Source organism: Ammodytes marinus (assembly GCF_949987685.1).
Source record: "Ammodytes marinus genome assembly, chromosome: 7".
Lineage (NCBI taxonomy): Eukaryota > Metazoa > Chordata > Actinopteri > Uranoscopiformes > Ammodytidae > Ammodytes > Ammodytes marinus.
In genome coordinates this window covers 4,957,529-4,972,109 of record NC_137211.1, presented here as the reverse complement: position 1 = coordinate 4,972,109, position 14,581 = coordinate 4,957,529, and the positions used below count along the sequence as shown (strand labels likewise).

At 38.2% G+C, this 14,581-nt stretch overlaps 2 protein-coding genes across 4 annotated transcripts in view; both read left to right on the top strand.

Annotated features, from left to right (window-relative positions):
* src (v-src avian sarcoma (Schmidt-Ruppin A-2) viral oncogene homolog) overlaps positions 1–11,503 on the top strand; it is a 40,237-nt gene extending 28,734 nt beyond the window's left edge. For both annotated transcript variants that reach the window (XM_080031171.1, XM_080031170.1), the window contains exons 4-12: positions 1,134–1,232; positions 2,919–3,022; positions 4,510–4,659; positions 5,093–5,248; positions 5,881–6,060; positions 6,389–6,465; positions 6,746–6,899; positions 7,387–7,518; positions 8,351–11,503. In XM_080031171.1, the coding sequence (XP_079887297.1) occupies positions 1,134–1,232; positions 2,919–3,022; positions 4,510–4,659; positions 5,093–5,248; positions 5,881–6,060; positions 6,389–6,465; positions 6,746–6,899; positions 7,387–7,518; positions 8,351–8,559 (1,261 nt within the window). In that variant the 3' untranslated portion in view covers positions 8,560–11,503. The remainder of the gene's footprint in view (positions 1–1,133; positions 1,233–2,918; positions 3,023–4,509; positions 4,660–5,092; positions 5,249–5,880; positions 6,061–6,388; positions 6,466–6,745; positions 6,900–7,386; positions 7,519–8,350) is intronic.
* Positions 11,504–12,468: 965 nt separating this feature from the next.
* mical1 (microtubule associated monooxygenase, calponin and LIM domain containing 1) overlaps positions 12,469–14,581 on the top strand; it is a 34,989-nt gene continuing 32,876 nt past the window's right edge. For both annotated transcript variants that reach the window (XM_080031404.1, XM_080031403.1), the window contains exon 1: positions 12,469–12,595. The gene's annotated coding sequence lies outside the window, so the exon portion shown is untranslated. The remainder of the gene's footprint in view (positions 12,596–14,581) is intronic.

Sequence of the window (14,581 nt, the reverse complement as noted above, 5' to 3'; positions counted from 1 at the left end):
GTGTGTGTGTGTGTGTGTCTGTGTGTCTGTGTGTCTGTGTGTGTGTGTGTGTGTGTGTGTGTGTGTGTGTGTGTGCGCGCGTGTGTGTGTGTACTACTGTTGCACGGTAACACCACTTCACTAGATATACACAAACCGCATAACTCTGACCCATGACACATCAGCACGGTAGTCGAGGGAGGTTGGTGAAAAACTTTGCAGCACTGTGATCAATTCAGGTCAAAATTAAATTAAAGGTACAGTGTGTAGTAAATGTATATTGGCGACATCTTGTGGTGAAAGATTTAGATTGCAACGCGCCAGTGCAAACCCTTCTGGTTTCGGTGAATTAACAGACGCTGCGGTGGCCTTCAAGGACAAGCCGTTATAGTTACTAAAGATGGCATCATCCACCACTGCCTCAAGTATTTCCACACTATGAAGTGATGATGTCTTAGTTATTTATTATATAGTACTTCTTCCCAATATATATAAAAATGCATATTGGCTGTTAAATTTGTCCTTTCTGTGCTACTTTAGAGACATGGCGGTGCTCCCCGCTCCTATTTGGAAATGAATGGCTCATTGTAAGATAATAAAAAATAAAATTATTAAAGAAATTAAAGGAATTATACACTATTTAAAACATCCTTATGAATATTATATTCCATTTCTACCAAGTCTGTTCTGAAAAACGTTAATTCTTTTTACACACTGCACCTTTAAACAAACTCTAGTTTTACATTTGGTTCTCTAAGAGAGACGAGTGCTGCAAAGCTACAACGGTTCACTCCCTGATAAAGTGTAGCACATGATCACCATCCCTTACTGTTGTCATACCCACATAAACGCTTGTTTGTTCATAATTCCATAACGTTCAAATGTGTATTTTTTTAACAGTAGACATACCTGGGCTTCCATTTATCAAGCTTATCAAGGAGCCAAGATCTCAGTAAGCCTACTGCGGGAACTAAAAAAAATAAACTTTTCAATGGCTACCGACAATGCAAAATTATTTAAGCTCTGAGACACTTTATAAACAGAAGCCTTTGAAGTCAAACGGACTGTTTCAGCTGTGTTGTTTGTGTGTTGTGTGTGTGTTTATGTGCGATGAGCCTCTGTGAATATGTGTATTTGTCTTTTCCCCTGTGCAGAGAGGGCGACTGGTGGCTGGCGCGCTCCCTCACCACCGGAGAGAGCGGTTACATCCCCAGCAATTATGTGGCTCCATCCGACTCCATCCAGGCAGAAGAGTAAACCATTTATTAACTCTCTCTCTCCCTCTCTCTCCCCCCTCTCCCTCTCCCTCTCTCTCTATCTCTCTCTCTCTCTCTGTCTTTCTCTCTGCTCTCTCTCTCCCCCTCTCTCTCTCTCTTTCTCTCCCTCCCAATCTCTCTCGCTCTCTGAAAAAAAATAATTTATTAACCCTCTCTCTATCTATCTACCCCTCTGTCTCTCTCTCTTTCTTTCTCTCTCCCTCTCTCTCTCTCTCTCTCTCTCTCTCTCTCTCTCTCTCTCTGTGAAAAAATCAACACTGAAATGCATTCTTGAGATTTTCCTTATTTTTATCTCTTGAAATTCTTCAAATTCCACACACAGTGGACTAGTTCAACACTTATTTGCTTTCTTGCCAAGAAAGACCTAGATCAGAAGGTCGACATAACTCTCTTTAAATATGAATCTACAGACAGCAGCCAGTTAGCTCAGCATATAGCACAGGCAGTGGGAAAAGGGCGGAATGGGAGCCTATCAATGTTCCCAAGGCTTTTTATACTATGTGTTGTATTAAGCAACATAATTCTGTTTAGTTAGACTATTGACAAATTCCGACTTTATTCAAGTGAAATGTGTGTTTCTTACTTCCTAGGCTAGGAAAATGGAATCCTGTGAACATTGGGATGACCCCAAAAAAGTAAAACATAAAATGTATTTATTTGATCCACACAAAAACTGTGAGAAAATGTTTTTTTTTTTTTTATGACAGGGGAGTTGTGAGTAGCATTGCTAGGCAATAGTTTAAGCTTCTTTTAGTTTTACTTTTTCTGTTTTCCAGTCTTATTGCTAAGCTAGGTTAACCAACTGCTGGCTGTAGCATTATATTTACTATACAGACAGGAGAGAAGTATCAATATTCTTGTCTAAGTCTTGGCAAGTAAGCAAAAGAAGTATATTTGAATGCAGATATATTCCTTTTAATTGCTGTTGGTGCATTTACTGCCTTTCTACTGCTACACACTACACACTTCTGATTGTTACATGCTAACCTACTTGCTTATACAACTTAGCCACAGATACTAACTTTAACTTTCTATAAAAACCCCATTTCTAACTTTTTCCTCCTGTCCCTCCAGTCATCTCAGACTGACTCTAGAGTCCAGGTAAGCAGCTGTTGCTCTGTAGGCGTTTCTATATTATATACTGTTGTTAGCATGCGTCCATCTGGAATGCAAAGAGTTCCACTAAACTAAACTTTCCCAAACAACAACTCAACCTAGCTTCATTATGTCATTTCTCTTCCATCCATATGCATCTTCTTCTTCTTCCCCATTTTACCAACTGCGTGTCCCATTGTTTTAATTAAACCCAAATATCTCAACTTCTGAAGCACTTACGTCAACTAAACTTTCCATAATCATTCTTAGCACTATTCCAAAGGATAATACCGAAGGATTTGTTCATATGTTGTTAAATTGTCTGATTTAAGATACATTTTGTTCTTAAAAACATGCTGAAAAATCCATATTTACGACCTATACTGTATATTTTTTATATATAAAAAAAAAAAAAGACAGTGTAATGAAAGTGTTCTGAAAAAACTTTGGACGCTAATATGTTAGTATGTATAGTTAGACAAATGTATATGTTATATGTATAGTTATACTGTAACTAAGCAAACACTAAAAAAATAAGTAATGAATTCTTTCTCTCCTCCTAACCAGGTGGTACTTTGGTAAAATCACGCGTCGCGACTCTGAGAGGATGCTGCTGAGTCTAGAGAACAGGAGAGGGACTTTCCTGGTGCGAGAGAGCGAGACCACCAAAGGTGAGCGAGTAAACCAATCAAGGGCTCTCTAGCACTGAGCCAAGAAGTCAAGAAGCTAATTGTCTGTTTCAGCTAATGTCAATGTCACAAATGAGAATATGGATCAATGAACAGAAACAACTACAGACAGACTGTGTGTGTGTGTGTGTGTGTGTGTGTGTGTGTGTGTGTGTGTGTGTGTGTCTCTGTCTCTGTGTGTCTCTCTCTCTCTCTCTCTCTCCTCTCCTCTCCGTGTGTTTTAAGAAGGAGCAGTGTAGAGGTAGTGGGTGTGTGAGCCAGAGACAGAATTAGGTCAGTGTGAAGCTGAAGGCTGAACCACCACAGGCCATAACACTCAGTTCAAACATTCACAGAAGGGGGAGGCATCGCCTTGGGCTGAGGCTTGGATTCAGGCCGTTTATTCACCTGCTGGGCACTGCCCTCTGGTGGCGAAAATAAGACATTGTCACATAAAAATGTTAATCTAATTTCTCTTTATACTGTATATCCATGCTAAATATTTTATCACCACATTTGATTTGCTGATTTAAAAAAATATATATATTTATTTAGCGCCTTTCCAAATGCTCAAAGACGCTTATTTTAAAATATTGAATTAGAGTCATATTTATATATCCATGCAAAGTATTTAAATCAACATGTTGATTTTGACTTGTAGTTTTGGGATTGTTTGATGAATTCAAAACACACACACACACATAGAGATTATTAAAATCAAGTCATACAAGGATATAAGATATCTTAGCCACTCTATAAATGATGATTTGAAAAGCAACAGAGATGTATTCAAACAGTGCTGTAAGCTTTATGCTCAGTCCAACATATTGCTTCATGAGTTTAGTATGTGTTCAGGGAATGTAAAATGTAATTTATTTAAAGCTTTCTGTACACATATGAATATGGCTCATCTCTAGTAGCTACATGAAGTAATTTGCTTAGGCTCATTGTGGCGTATAATGATGCAGTTAGAGTGCTGCTTCAGGTCCCCAAAAGGCCGGTTGTTTGTGTTCTCTCGTTATCCTATGAACATGTGAATCACTGCCAAGACAATGAATGTTTAAATTATGTATGTGTCGTTTTGGATTAGTCGGAAAATAGTATCATTAAGGCTGCAACAAGTCTGGGGAAGAACTGCTTTCAAAAATGAATATGGTGTCTGAGAACACTGGCAGTATAGCTTCTGCACAACCTCTTAAAATGGCTGATGTATTTTATATTGTACTGTATGTATATTTTTATATATTTATTTTTTCATCAAATCAAATCGAGCTTTATTTTTTTATATATTTATTATTTATTTATTTCATGTATTATTTTTTTATGTATTTATATTATAATATATCTATGTATTTATTTACTTTTTTTTTTATGTGTTGCTGTTTATTTTCTATTTTAAACTCTGAAATGAAAAATTGATTGATAAAAGTATTTTTTTTAGTTGGGTTCTCCATTCAGCACATTAACATATTTCCTTCTGTCCTTCCCAGGTGCCTACTGTCTGTCTGTACTGGACTATGACAACACCAAAGGGCTGAACGTGAAACACTACAAGATCCGTAAGCTGGACAGCGGAGGATTCTACATCACGTCACGCACTCAGTTCAGCAACTTGCAACAACTAGTCAACCACTATCGCAGTAAGTTCAGATTGTTTGGATAAGTCGAGACACTGCAAGTGAATAGATTAAAAATTCAAAAAGTTCATTATAATTTATTAGATTAATTTCACAGAGTGCAATATGCCAGGGCTTTCTTTCTTTTTTTTTTATTACAATGAGTACAGCATACAGCTCATGGAAAAGATTATCCAGTATCTCTAATATTAAAAGATTACATAAAACCAACCCAAAAAAATATTTATAATACAGATCAATTTCACTTTACGTGTGATAAATCAATATGAAAGTTTCACTTTTTGAATTAAATTGCGAAAACATTTCATTGATATTCTACTTGTTTTAGATGTACCTGTATATCATCATGAAACTTTGCCAGTTGATTACATTATATTTTTTTGTATTACAATTTTTTCAGACATTTTTTAACCCTTTCTTCTGTCTTTCCCTCTAGAACATGCAGACGGCCTGTGTCACAGTCTGTCAGACATCTGTCCAGTGCTGAAGCCTCAGACTCAGGGTTTGGCTAAGGACGCCTGGGAGATCCCCAGAGAGTCACTACGCCTCGACCTCAAGCTGGGACAGGGCTGCTTCGGAGAGGTCTGGATGGGTAAGACAAGATTTCATATATTTCTTGATTTTTAAAGAATAAATAAAAAAAACAGTATAGCCAATCCCTAAAATGCAATGAAAATAGAACTTTCTTCTGCTGGTTAGATGTAGTTCTGTTGTTGAAGATGCTTACTGACAAAGAACGTTTCGAACTGAACAATTTTTTCATCAATGTTTGAATAAATATGCAAATTTGACGATATCTAACTAAATTATGTGTACATTTGAATATCTTTAAAATCCCAAAATCTAGATGTGGATAAAGCAAATGTAAAAAATGTAGTACTGTCTGTAGCTGTGTTGTTCATTTTTGGTTACACATGACTGTCAATTATTGACTAAGGTATAATGAGTTCATTTGTCATATGCAGAACACTTACAACAGCAGTCATTGGCATTGACATTCTTGAGTCTCAGGGTCCCTTCAATAATACAATATAAAATAAGAAATGTATAAGAGAAAAGCACACAAGTGAAGAGACCTACGTACATAAACACAAAAGCAGTACAAAGACACAATGCAGATAAAAAATTACATAGAGACAAGGTGCACCATATAAATATAATGATATGTGATAATATACTGTATGATATGTCTCATCACTCTTTATATAAAACACATTTCATCAGGCACATGGAACGGTACAACGCGTGTGGCCATAAAGACTCTGAAGACGGGCACCATGTCTCCAGAGGCCTTCCTACAGGAAGCTCAGGTCATGAAGAAACTCAGACACGAGAAGCTGGTTCAACTCTACGCAGTGGTGTCTGAGGAACCTATCTACATAGTCACTGAGTACATGGGACAAGGTCTGTACTGTTGACACACTTTCACATGTTTATATAATGCTATACAGTACATCATGCTTTTTTTCTTTCATTTTCAAGAAGTGAACTTTATATAACATACATGGTTTAAGGTCTGCATAGTTTACACACTTTTACCGACAAGCCATTTAAAACTAAGTCAAGCTATTTTACATTTACTGAATAATTAACAGAAAAAATGTAAATATGTTTTTATAATTTCCTAAACAAAGTCAGACTATTATATATACATGTTTGTACAGAATAAAAAGGAAAGTAAATGTATGACCACAATAGTGTACTAACCTGCAGTATGTGTCCCTGCTAACAGGTAGCTTACTGGATTTCCTGAAAGGCGACATGGGAAAGATGCTCCGCCTGCCTCAACTGGTGGACATGGCTTCACAGGTCAGTACAGATTACTTGACTGCTGCATCAATTTAATCCATTTTACAATTGTATCTCTGGTGCTTTCTATTGGTGCTTTTCTCTATATTATGTCTATTCTTGTTTATTCTATTCTACATTATTTGGCCCCCTCCGAAAAGTCCTTAGTAGCTTATTTGTGGGTCCCCATTTCGTGCATCATGCATTACCATAAAGTGTATCATGAAATTATTTCTCAATGATATGATGATGACTAGTGAATTAAAATATACCAAACTAAAGCCTTGCCTCTTGTCCTCAGATTGCCTCAGGAATGGCGTATGTGGAGCGGATGAACTACGTGCACAGAGACCTGCGAGCTGCTAACATCCTGGTGGGAGATAACCTGGTCTGCAAAGTGGCAGATTTCGGTTTGGCTCGACTCATTGAGGATAATGAATACACTGCCAGACAAGGTAAAGAATGGAAGGGTGTAGTTAGCTTTTAGCATTTCATTGATGTACATGTTTCTCAATGTGGTACAGGGATCTTCCACCATGTTTTCAGGTTGTGTCAAAATTAATGGGGGGACATGGCAGGCAAAAACATAATTTTTTCAGATCAGTTTTGTTTGTGTATCCCAATCTCACAAATAGCCTTTTGCTTCAGTGGGCTTCACAATGAGGCTCCCTTAAGGATATTAAAGAAGGATTTGTTGTTAATTGTCTCATTTATGATACATCATTTTGTTTACATAAACCATAAACATTGCTTAAAGAGGGAAAAATGAATAAATCCTCATATGACCTCTTCAGTTTTTAGTTGGAAGCTACTAATGTAGGGCCTGAGGCTACAAACTGTATGACTTATTCAGCTGATGTGTAATGTGCTTATTTTTAACAGTCTTTGCTACACTGTTCTAATTCTAACACACTAACTAAACTCTAAACTGTCGTCTTGCAGGAGCCAAGTTTCCCATCAAGTGGACGGCCCCGGAGGCGGCTCTGTACGGACGCTTCACCATTAAATCTGACGTCTGGTCGTTCGGGGTCCTGCTCACCGAACTCGCCACCAAGGGCCGAGTGCCATATCCAGGCAAGCAGTTTATTTAGGATATTGTAGTTTATATATTGTATTATAGTCCAGTGTCTTGCCATAGACTGTATATAAGGATTGTGCATTTAGTTCTTTTATAACCTGAATTCGGTTACTGACGTTATTTTTAAGTCTAATTGTTTTACATTGTGCATAGCTGGGATTTTCTTTAGTACATTTTTAATCTATTGTTTTAGATTGTGCATGTGGTTATATTATCATTTGGACTCGGTTACTGACATCATGATGCAACAGTCCAACTGGCAACAGGATAAATATGTATGACTTTATGGGAGTATATGGGTCATAAGCAATTATATGATTCAGATGATTATGTGTTGCTAACTTTGGTGACACCCGTCTGTGTCTGCAAACCTTGTACAAGATATAGGGCATCATGCAATATACACCTGATTTGATTTAGCTCTCACTCTTGAATAAGGCGGCTTGCCATAGCTAGGCTAATCTACACTAGCGCCTTAGCAATCAATCTGCTATTATACTAGCACTATGCCACTTTTATCACTTTAACAATATAGCACTTGTATCCCTTTAGATCCCCTAGTTCATGTTTGTTTTGAGCATCATCGTCTCTTTTTTTTGTACTGTTTTATTATTATTGAGTCTTTTCCGAAAATGCATTATTTTTTTGGCAAGTTACGACATTATCAGGTTTTGTTACTTCAATAACTGTAAAATTATTACTTATTGGCAGCTAAATTACATTTTTGGCTGCTATCAATATGCCTTATCCCTGAAATAAATTAATAAATAGAATAACTTAATAAATAAAGAATAAAACAATAATAACTTGACATCTTTGCCCTCCCAGGTATGGTGAACCGAGAGGTGTTGGACCAGGTTGAGCGCGGGTACCGGATGCCCATCCCGGCCGAATGCCCCGAGTCGCTCCACGAGCTGATGCTGACGTGCTGGAGGAAGGAGCCCGAGGAGAGGCCCACCTTCGAGTACCTACAGGGCTTCCTGGAGGATTATTTCACCTCCACAGAGCCCCAGTACCAGCCAGGGGAGAACCTCTAAACTGGGCCAGAAAACCTCTAAACTAGGAGTGGAACCATGGAAGTGTGGAAGTGTGCATGTGTCATAGCGTCAAGCATGTGCAAACAAAAACAACTGTGCATGTGCTATCTACTTCAGAGTGCATGGATATGGACAAGTATGGGTGGGTGTGTGTGTGTGTGTGCGCGCGCACGCCAGCGCGCAGTAGAATGGGACAGAGAGCAGACGGCATTCTGGGTAAAATCAGTGACTCTCTCTATGGCATTAAGTGTGATTGAGTGTCATTTGGATGTTGAAAACCCAACCACAAACGTTCTCTTCCTGCCGCTTTCCAAAGTCATTGTCATGCACAAATGGGACTGTTTTTCAAAGGACTAAACTGTGGTATTATTTTGAGTTGATCATGCGGTACTTTATTTTTGTTTTCCAGTCAAATCAACACCCTGCGCAGCCAAGCAAGTTTTATTTTTATTTTTTTTTGTTAGTATCCTTGATCATTGTAAGGCCCTAATAATCTACATTACCCAAGCACTTTTCCTGTGTTAATAAACCCGACTGGTGTTGTAGTTTGCCAGCTTTAAGACTGCAAGAAACAGCAGAAAATAACATTACAAAATGCATATGGGTCAAACATTGGAGTCCAGAGAATTATTGTGTGCATAAAGAATTGTCCTGCTGAAAAAAAAGCACTTAGAAAACACTTAGGGATGTCTATTTTTAATACATTTTCTTTGGGATACACACCCACATGTTGAGAAAGATTCCGTCTTCCATTTTGCTAAGTTGAGAAGAAACTATTTGGGATGTAAAATGCAATATTTTTTTTCCAGGACACTTTGGGTACTTCACATTGTTATATTTTGCTATTAGACCTGGATTAACTGGAAATATGTTCAGGTGAACGATTCACAAGATTTCAATTTAACTATGCTTCCGCCCACTACACTGTGCAAAGTTGAGGCTAGTTCCCCCAAGTACTGTGAGATTTGTGTATGAGAGTAACACTTTTTTGTGTGTTTAGTCCCACTTGCCAATTGGATGAATTGGTTTAATCGCTGTGACCTACATACAGCCCAATACAAAGAAGAAAACAGGCAGGAAATTGTCTATCTATTTTCTAATCTAATTTGTGACTTTTCTTACAAAATGGCTACTGATCCACTACCGGTCGTCTCAGGATGGAGAAGACCTAGAATTCTGCTGCAAGGACTTTTTTGTGCCAATGGGGGAAATAAATCTCTTTTGTACTTTCTTCTAAAAGTGTATTTTACTACTCTGAACTTTTCTTACAATGAAGTCTGAGGATTATACACTGTTATTTTTTGAGATCTTGCACCTGTGTATAGTAGCAAAACAATGGCTCACCAGCATGGTTTCAAGGTGCTGATATGTGTTTTTCAAAATATAAAGCATTTAAATTAAAAAAATCAGGTGAATATCCGACTCCTTTTCAGTTCTGACCGTCATTCATATGAGGATTTTAAAGGCGCTAGGAGGAACTTTTAAATATTTCTGAAACAGTCTAATGTTTCCTCTGATGATCATAAATGACATGTAATAGCAAAGGAGACCATTGGTGCAAAGAATGCCATTTTTATATAGTTTTTCTTAATGCCTTAGTCATGGGTACCCTCACCCTGGAACTATAGCTGGCGTAGTAAAAACACTACCGCTATCGTCCAAATGGGACTAAGAATTAACACAAACTGAAAGTTCCTCAGAGCACCTTTAAACTTTTAAATATCCTCAGTTTTTCTCTAATTAGTGCATCTTTTGAGCACGTTCGTACACTGGAGATATTCTGTTACTGTTGCTCATTTATCATTTGGTACTGTGCTATGTCTTCCTCCAGCCTCTAGGGGGCAGAGCAGAGAAAGCCTGCCCCATAAACAGTGTGTACAGTATAGCAATTAAATTGGCATCTTGAAACTTAATTGTAAATATCTCTTAATGCTAATATTTTTGTTGTATATATATATCATCTTTATAATTTATTCCTTTAAAAAAAAATAACCTATTTTTTTCTTTTTTTTTCTTTTGACATCATCATTCACGCTTTTATGTTAATGGTAGTTTTATGGGTTGAATTAATAACATCCGACACAATGACATACAATATATATGTTATATAGAAACACTTTTACATTACAGGTATGTTTTTTGTGCACGTATTTCTGTGAAACTTATCTCGGTTGTACATTTTCTAATTGACAGAGGGTAAATAGAACTGCTCAGTGCATCCCCCAGAATCACCTTTATTTTGAAAAACTGTTTTAGCTCGCCAGATATTTGTCAATCTTTCCCATAATGCAATCAAAATCACAAATGTTTACATCGGGATAATCTAATAACTTTGTTGCGGCTTCAGGGGCTGGTAAATGAGCGGGTAATCAAGGGTCATTCTCCTTCAACATTTCAGTTTTTTTCTTAGTGCGTGCGTGTGTGTGTGTGTGTCCATCATCTGTTCTTCCAGGATTGCTCACTAGTTTGATTGATCCCTTCCAAATTGGATTTCATAAAGCACTACTAATTAGAAAATTTTTATGAATGAAAGTAGTTGGACATATGTGTAGCTTCTACTGTGTCCCGTGGACATAGGATATGGCACATTGACTTGCATGGGAGCAGTCAGTTTGTCTGGCAACATCCCTCCCATTACCTTACCTGTCTCACTGAATGCTTATCGACAAAAAATATGAAAAAAATGCACGAAAAAGGTCATATTATCTGTATGCAGCAGCCTTGCTTACAAGCCAAGGATGTGGGGTTGTGTTGGGTCTATACTTGTTCTTTCTGGCTATGCAGATATTTTTTTAAATCTGTGATATTCCTATATATATATATATATTATACTCTTTTCTACTGTATTCAATGGGAATTTTCAAATAAAACGCTTTGTAAAATCCTACTGAAATAATGTTCAAATTTGAAAGTACGTTTGAATAAAATTTGTATATTGCCCGGCGCCTGTATCCTGTCTTGTTTAGGCAAATAAATTAATTCATTTATTAATTTAATTATATTTCCGTAATAATGGAAAACTCACAAGTTTGTAAAAAGTTAATAATATTGTAATCAAAGGTCACAACCAATAAAGACCCGATTTGTACTTTTCATTATATATGTTTATTAGCTGTCCCAGTGAGGATGGAATATTTAGGATTTTCCCACATACGGCTACAGTATTATATATATTGTGAGCTTTATCCACAATAATCTTATAATAACTTGTGGAAGGTGACATTTTTTTTATGAAACCAAGAGACTTTGAATATTATCACAACATAAACTCATCAAAGTAGTAATACTACAGTGGTATATGTTTTGTTTAAATACCAATGTAAAATGACGTAACAGTAGGACAAATGGATCAAAACCAATACAATTGCATTTGTTTATTAGGCCTAGAGTGTACTATTGAGACTCTTTCTCATGGAGGGGTTTCTTTTTTAATAACGTTACATTGCATAATTATAGTTGTAGGCCTATGCTGCAAATCAGTAATCAGCATACTGCAGTGTTTTGCTTTCAATAATTTAGTCTAATGTAATTTTTTTGTAAGGTGTTGAATTTTACTCAGTTTTGCTTCATAGTAGGCTAAACATGAACGATTAATAGATTAACAACATTCAAGCTGATTCATTTTGGACCCCAAGCAATGAGGAAGTACATTGCAAATGACAACAAAACAAAGTATCATTATATTTGAAGGAGACGTCATTCTTATTAATCAGTAATCCAAGTATGATGATGACCTTATAGCCATTTCACCTTAAACACCTACCCTTGTCACGTCACGTTTTTTTTTTCTTTTCTTTTCTTTTCTGCGTGCGCTGCTGCTCGCTCGCTGCTGTGTCTATAGTAACAGCAGAAAGTCCCGGAAGAGGCGCCACTCGTCTAGTGTGAGCGCGAGCTGCAGGTGAGTGAGCCTGCGCGCGCCACAGCCCTACAGCCTCCTACCTGTAAACAAAGACTGAAACACGAAACCCACGACTCACTTTATGTAACTTCAGGACGTATTTCATGACTCGACTCGGCTCATATTGGACTTTTAAAGGTAAAATGTTTTGTATGTGTATCGTTCATTTGTTTTCATTGCCCTATGTGAAGTCTCGTGAGTTATCAGTTTTAAGCTTAAAAGTTTTTTTCAGTTGGTTCTGTAGCCCTAATAATGCGGTTTTCTGCCGACAAAGTAACATTTTATCAGAAGTTAACTGCCACTGTATGAATGAATTTGCTCTATGTAGCCTACATTCAGATTTTCTTTGTCCACAAATGTCAGCTCTCATTGCCTTTGTGTTCTTTTAAATCTGACTACCTAACCGCACCTGGAAACATATTGTGACTGCAGACTGCTTTGGCACATTATATCTCATTTCATTGCCTCACCTTCCTGTTAATTTACCAGCTTCCTACCATTGTAAAGTATTTTATTTGAGAGGGGATTTTTTTGTATGATTCAATACAACCCGTGACTGTTTGTTTTAGGCAGATACAATCAGGAAATGTAAAATCTTTCTCTTCTATTTTTTCCATGCCCATCATTCCCCCCTTCTCTTCCAAACCCTGCCAGGTTGGCGATCAGTGTATCCTGATGCACACTGTTGGCCCAGACACACATACGCAGAGCTTATGCATGTTACTGAGGTGGGTCAATCCTATCAAATGCACTGGTTAAGAGGGGAAATCAGGTCAATATACCTTCAAATCCTGGTTGCATCTTATCATCTTACTCATTGCTTAACTGAAGTCAGGTGTGTGTGTGTGTGTGTGTGTGTGTGTGTGTGTGTGTGTGTGTGTGTGTGTGTGTGTGTGTGTGTGTGTGTGTGTGTGTGTGTGTGTGTGTGTGTGTGTGTGTGTGTGTGTGTGTGTGTGTGTGTGTGTGTGTGTGTGTGTGTGTGTGTGTGTGTGTGTGTGTGTGTGTGTGTGTGTGTGTTTCCGTGTGTGTGTGTGTGTTTCCGTGTGTGTGTGTGTGTGTGTGTTTCCGTGTGTGTGTGTTTCCGTGTGTGTGTGTGTGTTTCCGTGTGTGTGCCTCTACCACAGATGACTTCATTCAGCATGACCACCCACATTATATTTAGCAGTGTCTCAAAAGTAGATTTTTCTTTTTTTCAACTATAGGGAACTTGCCTGTTCTTGTTTGTATGTTGAAATGCTACGTATTTCAAGGCAGGCAAAACAGTAAAAATAGCTCAGAGTTTAAATACAGAAGCCTCCTTGGGGACTAGATACAACTTTGAAGATGATCATATGAGTTATTTTTAGTTTTGACAGTGTGGAGGGAGAGTAGCCAGCCTGACTATACATTTGAAAGAGGACAATGTTCCTGCTGACAGCCTCCTGCTGTTCTGGGTCAGCCTGCCCCACCCACGATTATAATATGAATGTATAGCCCCTTTTACACAGAGATTGCGGCATATTGACGGAACAACATCACTCCAATATGCCGGCTTTGCTTGCTTCTGTGTTATTTACACAGAACCAAGCAACGCCGGCCTGCTGGCGCATCAGTAGTCCCTTTTACACAGCGCTCCGGAATGAAAGAGGTGCTTGTAAACAGCGTCAGGTGTGACGTAAACATTTAGCGCCGCGCCGGTCAGCTGCTTTACAACAACAACAATGGCCGGTGAATTGAGAGCAGAAGTGCTGGAGCTTGCAGTAAGAGGGCCGTATTTTACTGTCCCCACGATGTGCCAGTTGATCTCGCTACGCGCTGAGTCCAACATCACTGGGACAGTTAACCAAACTGACTAAATCAATCCGACCGCTTCACCTCTCTGTGTGTGTGTGTGTGTGTGTGTGTGTGTGTGTGTGTGTGTGTGTGTGTGTGTGTGTGTGTGTGTGTGTGTGTGTGTGTGTGTGTGTGTGTGTGTGTGTGTGTGTGTGTGTGTGTGTGTGTGTGTGTGTGTGTGTGTGTGTGTGTGTGTGTGTGTGTGTGTGTGTGTGTGTGTGACAGGTTGGTTGTGAGCGAGTCTCTTTGTGAGGGCAGCGATCTACCAATCAGACATACACATACACACAGTGTGTGAAGTCACGTTACTGT